Genomic DNA, 15,496 nt, shown 5'->3' on the forward strand with positions numbered 1-15,496 from the left:
GTGTTTGAGCATCGACTCCTCGTGCAGTGCAGTGTTTGGACATGTCTGCAGCAAGGTGATGTTTACCATTGCTTTAGAGGGTGTAATAAGGAGAGCGGGGGTAAGCACGAGTGGGACGATTTTCACGAAGTCCGTTCAGCTGCTTGGTTTGGCTGATGATATTGATGTTAAAGCTCGCAAATTTGAGACGATGATGGAAACGTACATCCGACTGAAGAATATAGCCAAGCGGACCGGAATAGTAATTAATGTGTCGAAGACAAAATACATAATGGTAAAGGGCTCCAGGCAGAAATTATCGTGCCCGCCACCCCGACGTTCTATCGACGGTGATGAAATCGAAGTGGTTGAAAAACTCGTGTACTTGGGCTCTCTAGTGAACTCCGCAGAACACGAAACATGGACTCTACATGCAGAGGTCCAACGCGCCCATGTTGGAGTTTTCGTACGGAAGATGTTGCGTACCATAAGGCGGAGTGCAGATGGGAGACGGAAATTTGAGAAGACGAATGAACCACGAGCTGCATCAGCTGCTAATAGAACCAATCATCGTCCACACCGCAAAATCGGAAGGCTGCTGTGGGCGGGTCACGTAATCAGAATGTCGGATAGCAACCCGATCAAAATGGTTCTCGAAAGCCATCCGACCGGTACAAGAAGACGTAGTACGCATCGAGCTTTGTGAGTCGATCAAGTGGAGGACGATTTGCGGACCCTACGCAGAGTGCGGAACTGGAGACAAACAGCCATGGACCGAGTGGAATGGAGACGACTCCTGCGTACAACAGAGGAAACTCAGGTCTTAGGCACCATTCACCGTGGATCTAAGAGGATTCGGGGAAAATAAGGGCTGTCATTTGACACCAGTCTTATAAACATTGCTAGTGCCGCTTTTAATTGCCTTAATTATAGGTTAAAATTAAAGCAATATCCACAGAAGTAGAAAGTTTTTCACAAAATTTGGTGATATAGTACAATTAGTAAAGGGTAGTAGGGTCGCCTAATTCCGTGGTAGGTCACCATTCACCGTGGTAGTAGGGACCCATTCACCGTGTATGAGAAATTTTATTCTACTTTGTTTAAAAATGATCAAAACAACCCAGCTAAGGGAATTTTCTTCGTTTGAATTTATTTCAAGTAATAACTTGCAAGATTTTGTTAGATAAACGAATGTTCAAATTTTCGATTTTTTCTAGATATATGGGACAATATGGGGCACGGTGAATGGAGACCATTGATTCTTAGGGTACCCATTTACCGTGCTTTTTTGTTTCAATTAAAATGTACGAGTAATCGTACTTTCTTGTTTAACTTACTTCGGTAATGCAAAATACATACCTGATATGTGAATTTAATTGCTTCTTGATAGAATAAAAACGTTACTACATTTAGTTTATCGCTTAAATCACCTTAGCGCAGTTTTCGTTTTTTCACTATGAATGCAGTGAACGACCAGAAACCCGCTTCATGTAAACACACTTTAGTGTCAAAATGATACTTTTAAATGTTTCTAATGAGCGTTTTGACATGGTAACAATACATTAGTGTTATATTGGTGAAATTGAAGGGAAATTGTCATGTTATTCAATCATAATATGGAAATAATGAAAAAATATATAAAGGCACACGGTGAATGGAGCCCCCACGGTGAATGGCGCCTTGACGGTATGACCGGTTAGGTAAATACTATGACTCCGTGATTGAATGGAGCAATCAAAATTGCACATAAAACCGATCAATGTGGCTTGGAACTAGCAAACCTTTCTCAATGTACAGATTTCGAGATCTTCAACTATAACAAGGTCAACCATGGCGCTGGCCACGTCAGGGTCTGTCCATAAACTACGTAGACTGTTAGGGGGGGACGGGGGGGTCTGGCCAAAGTCTACGCTCCATACAAATTTCGAAAATTTTGTATGAACAAAAGTCTACGCAGGGGGAGGGGGGGTCTGAGATTGTCCAAAATGAGTCTACGTAGTTTATGGACAGCGCCTCATTGCGGTCATCGAGACAAGAATGTTAGTTTGACAAACGTTTTAATAGATACCAAGAATATCTAGTGTAGAATTAGCACAGGTGTTAGCGAGAATATCCGTATCAATACGATTGTCTTAGAAAAGGAATTTTGTGAGTAGGGTAGGGTACCCAACCCAAGTCGATCTAAAGCTATGTTCATTTAGAATCCGGAATGACAAAATCACTTATATCTCAGGGATGGAATAACAAACATAAAAGGTGAAGCCCTCAAAACAAAGGTTATTTATTGTACTTTCATAAAAAAATATCATTGAAATTATTTATTTTTATTTTTCACTCATTTTCTCACTTTTTCAGTTTTGACCTCTCTAAAAATCTGCACAACGGTGGTAAATTTTAGCAACAACCCCTTCCGCACGTTTGTTCAACAATCAGGTCATCTATGCAGTGTCCTGAGTGCCTTGACTAGTCTGACTAGGATTCCAAAGAAAAATTGCCAAACTTTTTTTTTATTGCGAAATGAGAAACAATTCAGTGAATTGAGAAAACGCTTTTCGTTGATAAACACTACCCATCTGTGACGATACCACTGAACGTCTCCGGCTGTCATGGCAGCTCATCAAAATAGGTAAAACCTCTACATATCCCTTGTGTGCGTTTTTGAAAAGCAGCACGCGATTCTTGAGGCTGTCATCCTTGTATGAATTGGTTCTCATCATCTTGTTGCGAAAAAACCATGCCCAGAGTTCGAGCTTCTTGCCAAATCTTCAAATTCAAAGCAGATTTATCAATGAACCCAAGCTTTTTTCTTCCGAGGACACTTCCTTATGCCATGGTTAACAACATCTGTGCACATAACACATAATGGTTTTGACGATATTAACATTTTTCGCGACTGTCGTACCTGACCACGCTAAATTTTCAACGTGTTTGTGCAAGATTTTTTTCCTCCTCTTGTCTTCAATCTGAAATAACTTTTCACTCGTTGCAAGAAAATCGATGAAATTTTCACCATTTAAAGAGGATTAGTGTATGATGAGAGTGCTGCAAAAGAATGATGATTATGTTCATTGAGAGCGCCACTAGAAAATGTGACATGATTCCGGATTCTAAGTGAACATAGCTTTAGAGGTCACCCATGATTGATGATACTATCTGACAATGAATCAATGTACACAAACTGCCACCCACAATTGAGCACTTTTCCATTTGAAAACAAGGGAGAAAAGTCTTTAGTCCTTTCCACTCTGGAACAAACCGAACGCGAAGATAAGCTCAGCCTAGACTTATCTAGAATGCTTGTTAGTAGGGTTGGTGAAAATCTTTGATAGTGAGCCACGTCAAGGAGACCACCACCGCATCATTGCTCATTTCACGTGGATAGCAAAGAATCGATCACTTACGTTAGGTTAATAACGCTCATCCAATAGCAATTCCGCAAACCAATACGTAAGGAATCTTAGTTCATAGAAAATATTTCAAGATCTCCACAGGAATTCTCTATCAGAGTTTTTAAGCATGAGCATGAGCATTAGACTGGGTCAACAAAGTCGATTTTTTGGAACAAAGCTTTTTCGAGTCATTTTAGCGTCCAAAGCAACTGTGCAAAATTTGGCAGCGATTGGTTGCTTCCTCGTATTCCGCATTGCGATTGAAATTTTTATGGAATTTAGTATGGGAAAACGTGCTTTTTTGCATTTTTCTCATAAATAGAATTTTTTCGTCTAAGACGATCTAACTAATGACGTTAAAGTATAGCCTAGGATATGCCGAAAAACTTTGCCAAAGACCGCAAGGTGATCCGACGCTTGTGAAAAAAGTTATAACGTACAGATTGCCCGGTGATGCTTAACATTTAACATGTAAAGGAATAACATCAATAATAAAATCTCAGTTTTTGGCCTAAGTTACCAGGCGAATAACTTTTTTCACAAGCGTCAGATCACTTTGCGGTCTCCGGCAAAGTTTTTCGGCATATCCTAGGCTATACTTTAACGTCATTAGTTTGATCGTTTTAGACGAAAAATTTCAATTTATGAGCCAAAATGCAAAAAAGCACGTTTTCCCATACTATATTCCATACAAATTTCAATCGCAATGCGGAATACGGGGACGCAACCAATCACTCCCAATTTTTGCACAGTTGTTTTGGGCGGTAATATGGATTGAAAAAGCTTTGTTCCGGATTGATACGATCAAATTTAAAGTTCCTCCATACAACGTTGACCCACTCTAATGAGCATAGATGACCGCACAATTCGTAGTTTCTACTTCGTGATTGATCGGAGCAATCGAAATTGCACAAAAAAAACAATGAACGGGGCATGGGACAACCACATCATTCTCATTATACACAGTTCGAGAGCTCCCAATAACGGCGCCGACCAAAAATCTCTACGGTTGTCTCAGGAAGGAATTCCCTATCGGAGTATTTGTAGTTTCTGGAGAAAATCTTGAGAATTTCTAGAAGAATTTCCGATTCCCAGCTATACTCTGAAATTCACTACACATTTGAAAACACATTGTACATTCTCATAATCGTTCTTCTTCTTCTTTACGGCTCTACGTCCGCACTGGGACTTGGCCTGTCTCGCTTCAACTTAGTGTTCTTTAAGCATATCCACAGTTATCAATTGAAGGGCTTTCTTTGCCTGCCATTGCATGAATTTGTATATTGTGAGGCAAGCACAATGATACTCTTTGCCCAGGGAGTCGAGAAAATTTGCCCGACCAGAACGGGAATCGAACCTGCCGTCTCCGGATTGGCGATTCATAGCCTTAACAACTAGGCTAACTAGAGTCCCCTTCATGATCGTATCGGATAATAAAAATGCATCAAAGCCATTTTCTTAGCTTAGCTTAACTTAGCTTAGCTTAGACTAACTGCTCATATAGTTGCTACTCCGTGATTGACTCGAACAAATGACAGTTACACAATGAATCAACTGAACGGTTGACTGGGAGTGATCATAAGCATTCTCATTGTGCAACCTTCAGAGATTCTCTTTATCGGTACAATAAAAGCGCCAGGGGGCCGTTCATAAACCACGTAGTCTTTTTGGGGAGAGGGGGGATCTGGCCAAAGTCTACGCTCCATACAAATTTCAAAATTTTTGTATGGACAAAAGTCTACGAGGGAGCAGGGGGGGGGTCTGAGATGACCAAATTTTGGTCTACGTGGTTTATGAACAGCCCCCAGCCGCGTCCTTGCATACACTGAGGATACTGCAACACCGAAAATCATACGAATCAACTATGATTTTTTGCCACAAGAATTTCTTGTTAAAATCGTAGTTACGAACTATGATTTTGGATTCAAAGCGCCAACTATTATTGTCATACTGTTACTGTATAAATTTCATAACACTCACGTATGAAAATCATACCGATAACGTATAAAAACTGAAACTATGTCGTATGACAATCATACATGTTTTGATGAAATATTATGCACAAATTAAAAAAAAATCGCAACCTGAAATCGAACTAGGGACGTCAAGGTTGGCGAGCGCGTGCTTTATTCATACGCCCGTCGACGCTTTGGAAGTTGAAGTGGTTAGAAGCCAATAAAAATTTTGTTGTTTTTTTAGCAATGGTGTTTCATAACACATCTTATGATTTTCATACGATGCTTCTTATGAGATTTTTCATACGACAAATCTTATCCCAAGTAGCACCTGCAACTAAAATGGAAATGATAATCGTTGCAAACATGTTGCAACTGCGTTTTCATGAAACAAACAAAATTAAAACCTAATAAAATCCTGTTGTTAATGCCAAACTGAGGTGTAACAGTTTTATAACAACTACCAAAATGAGAACAAACGTCATCATTAGTTAAAACTTGCGAAACCAATTTGTAACTGAAGTATAATCTGATTGTTTCAACGAATCTTAGTTACAACCGTTTACAAACCAAATCAACCAAAACATTGATTCTGATTGTTATAAACATGTTGCACCTGGAACTTATTTAGAACATAATGAACAATTTTGACAGGAGAGGTAGAAGTTCCAAAATGTGCAGCAAAATGTTTTTGTGACCATGAAAAATATAAAATGCACTATAAAAAACCAAAATGTTTCAAAAATAACGAAATCATGTACAAATAAAATGTAACCTTTTCTTCATAAATTTATCGACATATTCCGAATTTTATAAAATTAAAGTGGTAAAATAGAAAAAAACTCTGATTGGAAGTATAATATTGACCCAATAAAAAAATTGCCTCATTTTCGCAGCACTGAACGACTGGTATCTAGCACTGGGAAGATTTGAATTTATGGGGTTTTGCGAAATCTTACGTAACGTACAAAAATATTGGGAGTTTTCAACGAAAAATTTTACAATAGGTTTACATTTTTTACAAAAAACGTGAAAATTTCGTTACGTAAGCCTCTTGTCGACGTAAATGAGAAGTACACGTCCAAGTGTCTGCTTTTTTGGTTGTTTATGTCCTGCACGGAAAATTCAAACTACCTTATTTTGGGTCGATTTTACCCTAAAATGAGTATATCAAATTAATTAGTTACCCAAAATTAAGTTGTTTTTCCTCTCTCCCCCACAGATGTTGCCGTTAATATACAACGGGAGTCCTTGAGGCCAATAAACCAATTTTGGGTGGATGTAGATTTACCCAAATTTGGGTTGAATGAAGGGGTCTTGGGTTGAATTTACCTACTCTTGAGTATATTTTTAGCTGGAGGTAAAGGCAATTTACCTTGCGTGAGTTTAATCGATTCACTCAAATGTTGACTTATTGGGCCGAACTATGGGATTGCGTCAAAAGCATCCAATGCAGCATTGTTGTACTTTGTCAATACGGATTCCCATAGACATGATTTAACAAATAGTATCTTCCTAAATTCTAAAATTAATTTTCAGCATTTTACGGGTGCATTAAATAAGCTGCTGAAATGCACTCCGTCAAAGCAATATGGCGAGTTAATTTTTACCACAAATGCCTAAATTTTCACTCGCAAAATGATAGGTAGACTGAGGCGCGTTGAGAATACGGAGCTAAAATGCATAACTTACCGATAAACCTGGAACGGCACACAAATTGACGTTCTCGGTCAGCCTTATTTGCGGCATATTTATGCACACAATTTATTAATCACATGAACGAAACTGTTGATGTATTATTACTAGCAGTGACGAATGTGATGACTAGCTGACTAGTTGTCGAATCGGTCACCATTTTTTAAGTCGACTATAAGTTGTATCTCGGTTATAAATCGATTGCGTATTAAAACCGTTCATATCACGAATGGATGTTTTATATTGGCTCCACCTCTTGCGCTTTTTTGGTTGCAATTTAGTCGTTAATAAGACGATTGGTTCAAAAGGCATAACTTTCAATATAGTTGCATACAAATTACAGGAACTTATTAATGTCCAAGTGTGTTGCTTGGGATGGTTTTCGCATTTATAAGTATGAAAGGCATACGAGAACTATGAAACTATGAAAAAAATAAAAATTACTGATTCATAAGATGTAAACTATGTTAAACATACGAACAGTATCCTCAGTGTAAGAAACTGTATTTTATGATGGTATCTATGGTAACGGTGGCTAGAGGTCTTTATTGGAAAGAGCAGAGGAAGGTTGGAGGGGCGTTTCAGGGGGTCCCAAGTGGTTCTAGGGGATCTCATTAGCGTTTAAGAGGATTTCAGGGTCCTTTCAGGAGAGTTCAAGGGGCCACAGGGTCGTTTCAGGGAGTCTCAGGGGATTCCGCGGTTTCTCAAAGGTGCTTCAAGAGGTCTCAAAGGGTTCCACGGAAGTTCCAGTGAGTCCCAGGGGCGTTTCAGGTGGTTTCAGGAGCATTTAAGGGGGGTCTTAATGACGTCTCATTGCGTCTCAAGGGGTTCTAAGTGGCCCCAAGGGATATCAGAGGAGTTTCAAGGGTTCTTAGTTGTATTTCAGGGGATCTTTGGGGCTTCAGGGGGTAATTTGAGATCTCAGAAGCAGTTTTGGGGACTTCCACGAGGTCCCTGGAGCGCTTCAGAGAGTCTCAGGGGCATTCCTGGGGGTCTCATGGGCGCTTTAGGAGGTCTTACAAACTCAGTTCAGCTCGGCTAATTTTCATTCTTTTGCCGAAATTCGCACAGCCGTGCCCTCGGTAATCGCAAGTTCACTGAGATATCAGCAAAAAGTAAAGTTTATTCATAGCATGTCTCATGGATACCGCTAGCATCAAACGTCAAGCGTTTAGTCGAGATTTCAGCAGATGAACTTCAACCGAAATTCGCACAGCCGATATCGGCATTTTGTTTTAAGTGTGTAGGAGAGTTTCGGGGGCTTCCAGGGGGTTTCTTCGGGGGTATCTTCGGAAATTCCTCAAGAAATTCTTCCGAGAATTCCTTTAAGAGTTCGTCCAGGAACTCATCTAGGAATACCTCTGTTAGTTTCTCTAGGATTTATTCCTTGAATTTCTGTCCGAATTTCTTCGGCAATTTCTCAAGGAGTACCTCCGAAAATTCCTCCGAAAGCTCCACCTTCAATTTATTTACTAGTTGCTCTAAAAGTATTTCTGGGAGTTGCACAAGGAATGATCAGAGTTTCCTTCGAAAATTCCTCTATGAGTTCCTCCGGTAATTCCTCTAAGAATTCCCCAGGAAATTCCTCTATGAGTTCTTCCGTGAATTCCACTGAGAGTTTCTCGGGCAATTTCTCTAAGAGTTCTTCTAAGATTTGCCTCCGGAATTCTTCCAGGAGTTTCTCCAAATGTTCCTTTAAGATGTTTTCTATTGGAAATTCGTTTAGGAGTTCAAAGATGATGTAGAGGAGATGTACCTACGGGAATACCTCTACGAGTTCCTCTGGGAATTCCTATAAGAGTTTATTCGGAAAATCATCTAGAAGTTTCACCGGGAATTCCTCTGGAATTTCTTCCGGGAATTTCTTAAGGAGGCCATTCTTTATTAATTTTTGCGCAGCTAATTCACCATAACAATTATTTCAATAAACACAAAAAAAAACATGTGAAAATAAAACATATATAAGTAAACCGTAACTATAAACATGTCATTGCATCTTCAACATGATGAGTTACTTAAAAATAAAACACTGATATTGATTAACGGAATTATCAAAAAAATAAAAATTATGGCCACGCCGTTTCACGCCGCCGCCGCCGAAAATGCATTTGGCGTCACGCCGATCACGCCGCCGCCGCCGGCCAAAAAATTGCAAAACGCCGCCGCCGACCGATTTCAAATCGGCGCACACCTCTAATCCCATTGAAACGCCCTTGAAATTATTATCAATTTGAGAAATCCCAGAGTCCCCTTAAAACTTCAAACTCCAAAAGGTTCCAAAAATCCCTCGAAATGCCTCTGAAATTCTATCAAACGCTTCAAAAACCTCAAGGAACGCTTTTAAAGCGTCCTGACCCCCTGAAACTCTCTGAAATGTCTAGATATGCCCCGGAACTCCTTGCAACATCCTTCAACGGCTTCTGAGATTCCCTCCTGAATCGCCTTTAGAGTCCCTTGGAACCAGGGATGCCATATATACAGATTTATCTGTATTATACAGATTTTTGAGCATCCATACAGATTTCGTTTTATATGAAATACAAATTTTTGAGCTAGAGGGGCAATTTTATTTTTGTATGGGATACAGATTTTTGAAAATAGTGATACAGATTTTTCAAAAAATCATCTGGCATCCCTGCTTGGAACGCCCCTGAAACATCGTTACCACTGTTGAAACGGCCCTGAAATCCACGTTAATATGGAAACGAAACCTGACGAAGGCCCTTTAAAGTCTCCTGAAATCCCCCTTGGAACCCTCTATTTTGGGCTGTTGCAGGCCTATGCTGCAGGCCCTCAACGATGACACGGGTTTTTGTTAATTCCTAAGAAGAAGGCACAATAAATGTGTCCGAAACGTCGGATGAAAATTTTTAATTGCAACAGACAGTAAGCCATTACCCCGAATCAACATATCACAGTCGTATCTCTAAGAAAGTTTGAAACAGAACAGACCAAAAGTTAATTTTTGTTTCACTATGTTATTCCACATTATTGCAAAACAATAATTTTGTTGCTGACAACACTGACCATGCAGATAAACTCCCACTCGTACCTTAAGAGCATTTCGTTATTTCATATTATAACACAACAATATATTTGATACTGGCAACATTGGTCATGCAGATACAACACAGTGTTGAAGTTGCCGGAAATAAATAAAACAACAACACAGTTGCCCGAACTTTTGCTCAAACCGCATCAAATAAGTCAAGAAATCATAATACTCATGCTCTTTGCACCATTTCATTGCAGAAATGGAAAATTGGTCATCTCACCCTACAAAAATTCAGTTCAATACTTTCAATCTAGTACTTCACCGATTGCTTCCTATTATTCATGTTTATCGAACATCGAACTGACACTGAGGAAGATTACAAGTGGTAGTCGAAATACGCGTATCTGTCAAAGGATAAGCAACATAGGGCGGAATTAAAAGGTACGAAACTGATTACACTCATTCATAGAGGGTATTCTGCTTAGAGGGTTCAAAAAGTCGGTACAAGAACATTTATGTTTGCGGATGCTCTGGGCTCTCGGCTCTGGTACTCTGGACCAAGATGTTTTTATGTATGCAGAATAATCAAAGTTAGTTTTCTAGTTCTAAAAACGAAAGGTGTATTGGAGTTTGTTTCATATGACTTGAGCAATGTTGTCAGTTGCCATTGCATCATTATGCAAATTATCACCTCACTAGTGCTGAGTTGTAATCATCAACTGTATATTTATCGCGTGCGATTGAACTGTGCACTGATCAGCGATGACCAGCAGCAAAGAGGTGGCAAAACGAACATGATGTAAATCACAAACGATTTTGCACACATCTGACTATGCCGCCACACGCTCGCCCGAACAGCCGAACCATACCGAATAGGTTGGTTTGCGAAGCTACGGCACGAACACTCGACACGCACACAGAAGCAACATTCGCATGTACCGATACCATACTAATAAAGCTTCCAACCAACGATGCTTCGTGATAAGCTGTCAAAAAGCATCGAAAGCGATGAAAAGAGATGCTTGACTAGAACCGAAGCCGTCTTCGCTAGAACGCAACGGCTCAACGGCGAAAAGGAAGAGTCAACTATGCTGATCAGTGTTGAGTCCGTTCGTGTGCTACTCGTATGGGAGGTTGATTGAATAAAGCGAGGATGGGTGAAAACCAGGATATAATTTAAGACGGGTATAAAGATAGCCCAAGCCTGCCCAAGCAACACACTTGGACATTAATAAGTTCCTGTAATTTGTATGCAACTATATTGAAAGTTATGCCTTTTGAACCAATCGTCTTATTAACGACTAAATTGCAACCAAAAAAGCGCAAGAGGTGGAGCCAATATAAAACATCCATTCGTGATATGAACGGTTTTAATACGCAATCGATTTATAACCGAGATACAACTTATAGTCGACTTAAAAAATGGTGACCGATTCGACAACTAGTCAGCTAGTCATCACATTCGTCACTGCTAGTAATAATACATCAACAGTTTCGTTCATGTGATTAATAAATTGTGTGCATAAATATGCCACAAATAAGGCTGACCGAGAACGTCAATTTGTGTGCCGTTCCAGGTTTATCGGTAAGTTATGCATTTTAGCTCCGTATTCTCAACGCGCCTCAGTCTACCTATCATTTTGCGAGTGAAAATTTAGGCATTTGTGGTAAAAATTAACTCGCCATATTGCTTTGACGGAGTGCATTTCAGCAGCTTATTTAATGCACCCGTAAAATGCTGAAAATTAATTTTAGAATTTAGGAAGATACTATTTGTTAAATCATGTCTATGGGAATCCGTATTGACAAAGTACAACAATGCTGCATTGGATGCTTTTGACGCAATCCCATAGTTCGGCCCAATAAGTCAACATTTGAGTGAATCGATTAAACTCACGCAAGGTAAATTGCCTTTACCTCCAGCTAAAAATATACTCAAGAGTAGGTAAATTCAACCCAAGACCCCTTCATTCAACCCAAATTTGGGTAAATCTACATCCACCCAAAATTGGTTTATTGGCCTCAAGGACTCCCGTTGTATATTAACGGTAACATCTGTGGGGGAGAGAGGAAAAACAACTTAATTTTGGGTAACTAATCAATTTGATATACTCATTTTAGGGTAAAATCGACCCAAAATAAGGTAGTTTGAATTTTCCGTGCAGGACATAAACAACCAAAAAAGCAGACACTTGGACGTGTACTTCTCATTTACGTCGACAAGAGGCTTACGTAACGAAATTTTCACGTTTTTTGTAAAAATGTAAACCTATTGTAAAATTTTTCGTTGAAAACTCCCAATATTTTTGTACGTTACGTAAGATTTCGCAAAACCCCATAAATTCAAATCTTCCCAGTGCTAGATACCAGTCGTTCAGTGCTGCGAAAATGAGGCAATTTTTTTATTGGGTCAATATTATACTTCCAATCAGAGTTTTTTTCTATTTTACCACTTTAATTTTATAAAATTCGGAATATGTCGATAAATTTATGAAGAAAAGGTTACATTTTATTTGTACATGATTTCGTTATTTTTGAAACATTTTGGTTTTTTATAGTGCATTTTATATTTTTCATGGTCACAAAAACATTTTGCTGCACATTTTGGAACTTCTACCTCTCCTGTCAAAATTGTTCATTATGTTCTAAATAAGTTCCAGGTGCAACATGTTTATAACAATCAGAATCAATGTTTTGGTTGATTTGGTTTGTAAACGGTTGTAACTAAGATTCGTTGAAACAATCAGATTATACTTCAGTTACAAATTGGTTTCGCAAGTTTTAACTAATGATGACGTTTGTTCTCATTTTGGTAGTTGTTATAAAACTGTTACACCTCAGTTTGGCATTAACAACAGGATTTTATTAGGTTTTAATTTTGTTTGTTTCATGAAAACGCAGTTGCAACATGTTTGCAACGATTATCATTTCCATTTTAGTTGCAGGTGCTACTTGGGAGTATGGTCGTGTGCGTGGCCGACGGCTGGTGAATTTTGCCGTTTTTCGGTGAACTTTCTGAGTTTCTTATTCTTTTTCTGTTCTTTCGGTTCACGATTGGAATTTATTATGGAACACACAATACGCGACGCGACACAAGACAACACTTATCGTTCTTACAATCGTCAAGAAAAGATTTAAAAAATTACCTTTTGTCGACCGGTTTCGGGCGAGATCTAGCCCATCTTCAGGACAATGTCCGACTGACTGCGTTGTGTTCGTACGTTGTTCGTATACGTCCAAAAGAAGAGAAATTTACTCTATCGTCAAGTCTACTAGGTCGAAGAGACACGATGCGATGGGAGGGTCATCCTCATTCATCAATTGCGTTTTCGACCCTGTGATGAACATGGACTCCCATGCATTCAAATGCGAAGATTTGTTGACACATTTGAGCAGTTTCGCTTCTTCCCAGTTGATGTTATGATTACTGCTCGCTGTATGAACTGCCACGCTGGATTCGTTTTGTTTGTTTGTGTCAACGGCATTCTTATGTTCCCTGATTCTGGTTTTGAATTTCCGGCGTGTCTGACCTATGTAGACAGCTGGGCAGTCCCTGCACGGAATTTCATAAATTCCTGACTGCTCATCCGGGGGAACCTTATCCTTCAGGTTGCAAAGTAGTTCACGTAACGTGTTGGCGCTTTTGTGCACTACTTGCAATCCATGTCGTTGAAGCTTCGATTTTATTGGGTTGGTTACTTTAGGGTAGAACGGTAGGCTAATCCTTTTTGTTTGTCCTGCTATTGGCTCCAGCGTTGTTATGTTTTGACGGTGTTTTTTGCGTTTGTGTTTTTGTAGAATTTTATCTACGAAAGTTCTGTTGTATCCATTGACCTCGGCTGCAGCGTAAATTCGATTTTGTTCCTCTTTGAATTCTACGCTGTCCAACGGTATATTGTAAAGCCGGTGAGCCATAGAATGGAAGGCGGCTTGCTTTTGGGCACCAAAGTGGTTGGAATCGGATGTTATGTACCGATCTGTGCTAGTTGGTTTGCGATAAATCCCAAATTTCAGAGTGTTATCCTCGTCTCTGCTAATCATCAGATCCAAGAAAGGCAATTTCCCGTCTACTTCCTTCTCAACCGTGAATTTGATCGTTTCATGTTGTGAATTTAGCATGCTAAGTGTCTGGTCTACGTACCGTTCCTTCACCGGGGCGAAAACATCGTCTACGTAGCGCCACCACACTCGGGGAAAAAGCTTCTGTTTCTGGGCTTCATTTTCTAGATCGCTCATAAACAAATCGGCCAGAAGTGGTGAGAGCTTACTACCCATGCTCAGGCCGAAGGTCTGTTTGTAGTATTTTCCCCGGAAGTTGAAAAAATTTTGGTTCATACAGACCTTAGCAACAGAGAGATAAGCCTCGATGTGGTTCAGCGGCACTCGGCACCGTTCCAAGTGTCGGCGCAGGCTTTGCAGAGCTTCAGTGGCTGGTACGCTCGGAAATAGAGCGGCGACATCGAACGATACCAGAATTTCACCTCGTCGCAATTTGAACCCCTCTAGCTGCTCAACCAAATCCACCGAGTTTTTAACACCTTTTCCATGCTTTACAGGGTATTTTCTCATTTCTTCCACTAGCCACGCTGCCATTTTTTCGGTAGGGGTACGGATGTTGGACGAGATCGGGCGCATACCTACCGGATTCTTATGAATCTTTGGTAGGCAATACAAGGATGCCACCGTCGGGTTTGGAACATGGAACTTTCTTTCCAACCTGTCTTCGCCCATCAAGTTAGCTACCTTCTTCCGAACATGATTCACTTCCTCAACCATTCTGTTAAGAGGATCTTTCGGCTTTTCGTTTTTGAAAGTAAACTCTTCATACGGACCGGCACTGATCATGTCCCGAACGCGCGAGTCGTAATCTTCTCTATCCATAATCACTACCGCGTTCCCCTTATCGGCACGAGAGTATATCACATCACGAGATTTCAACAGACGGATTGTGCACCACGTATCGAAGTTGGCGCGATTTTTGTTCTCCTTTTTGCTCGCCGTTCTCACTATACATTCCTTAACACTGTGACGGGTGGCTGCTTTATACGCGTGATTCTCGAACTGAATGGCACTTTCGATATTGCTCACGATATCGGCAAGGCGGGCACACTGGGGGGAGATAGCAAAATTTAACCCTTTGTTGAGCAAATCTAGCTCTGCTTTCGTAAATTGGATGGAAGAGAGGTTCACTACGAAATTGTCTATCGTTCGCGGTGCACTTTTCGTTTTCATGGGTGCCTGTGCGTTTTCGAGAGATCGTAGCTTTTGGCGGTGTCGTAACTTCGTATCGCGCACTCGTTTTTCTAGATTGTGGATAACACTCCACAACGCCGCTTGATACCGAACTTCATCCATATGAAGCCATCCACCAACAGTGAAGCAAGTAAAAGAGCTACCAATAGTGCTAAGAAGATCTGGTTAGTTGAAGAAATTAGGTGGAAACATAAGAAATTGTCCGAAGTCCGAAGCAGTTATATCCACTC

The 15,496-nt window shown here is 40.1% G+C and overlaps 2 protein-coding genes across 8 annotated transcripts in view; both read right to left on the reverse strand.

Annotated features, from left to right (window-relative positions):
- LOC109408351 (formin-J) overlaps positions 1-15,496 on the reverse strand; it is a 568,254-nt gene that overhangs the window by 446,267 nt on the left and 106,491 nt on the right. The gene's annotated exons all lie outside the window — the stretch shown is intronic.
- On the reverse strand, positions 12,036-15,368 carry LOC134290996 (uncharacterized). The gene is made up of 2 exons (XM_062858239.1): positions 13,848-15,368; positions 12,036-12,068 (listed from the first exon to the last, which is right to left on the reverse strand). Exons 1-2 carry the CDS (start codon positions 15,366-15,368, stop codon positions 12,036-12,038), a joined length of 1,554 nt encoding a protein of 517 aa, XP_062714223.1.

Source organism: Aedes albopictus, chromosome 3, assembly GCF_035046485.1.
Source record: "Aedes albopictus strain Foshan chromosome 3, AalbF5, whole genome shotgun sequence".
Taxonomy (NCBI): domain Eukaryota; kingdom Metazoa; phylum Arthropoda; class Insecta; order Diptera; family Culicidae; genus Aedes; species Aedes albopictus.

Bases quoted from the DNA above. Each gene is read 5' to 3' on its own strand.
- LOC134290996 (XM_062858239.1), bottom strand. From the start codon at position 15,368: ATGGATGAAGTTCGGTATCAAGCGGCGTTGTGGAGTGTTATCCACAAT. The intron at 12,069-13,847 runs GTCAATGGATAC...TCTCCCCCACAG, and splicing joins GAATTTACGCTGCAGCCGAG to ATGTTACCGTTAATATACAA.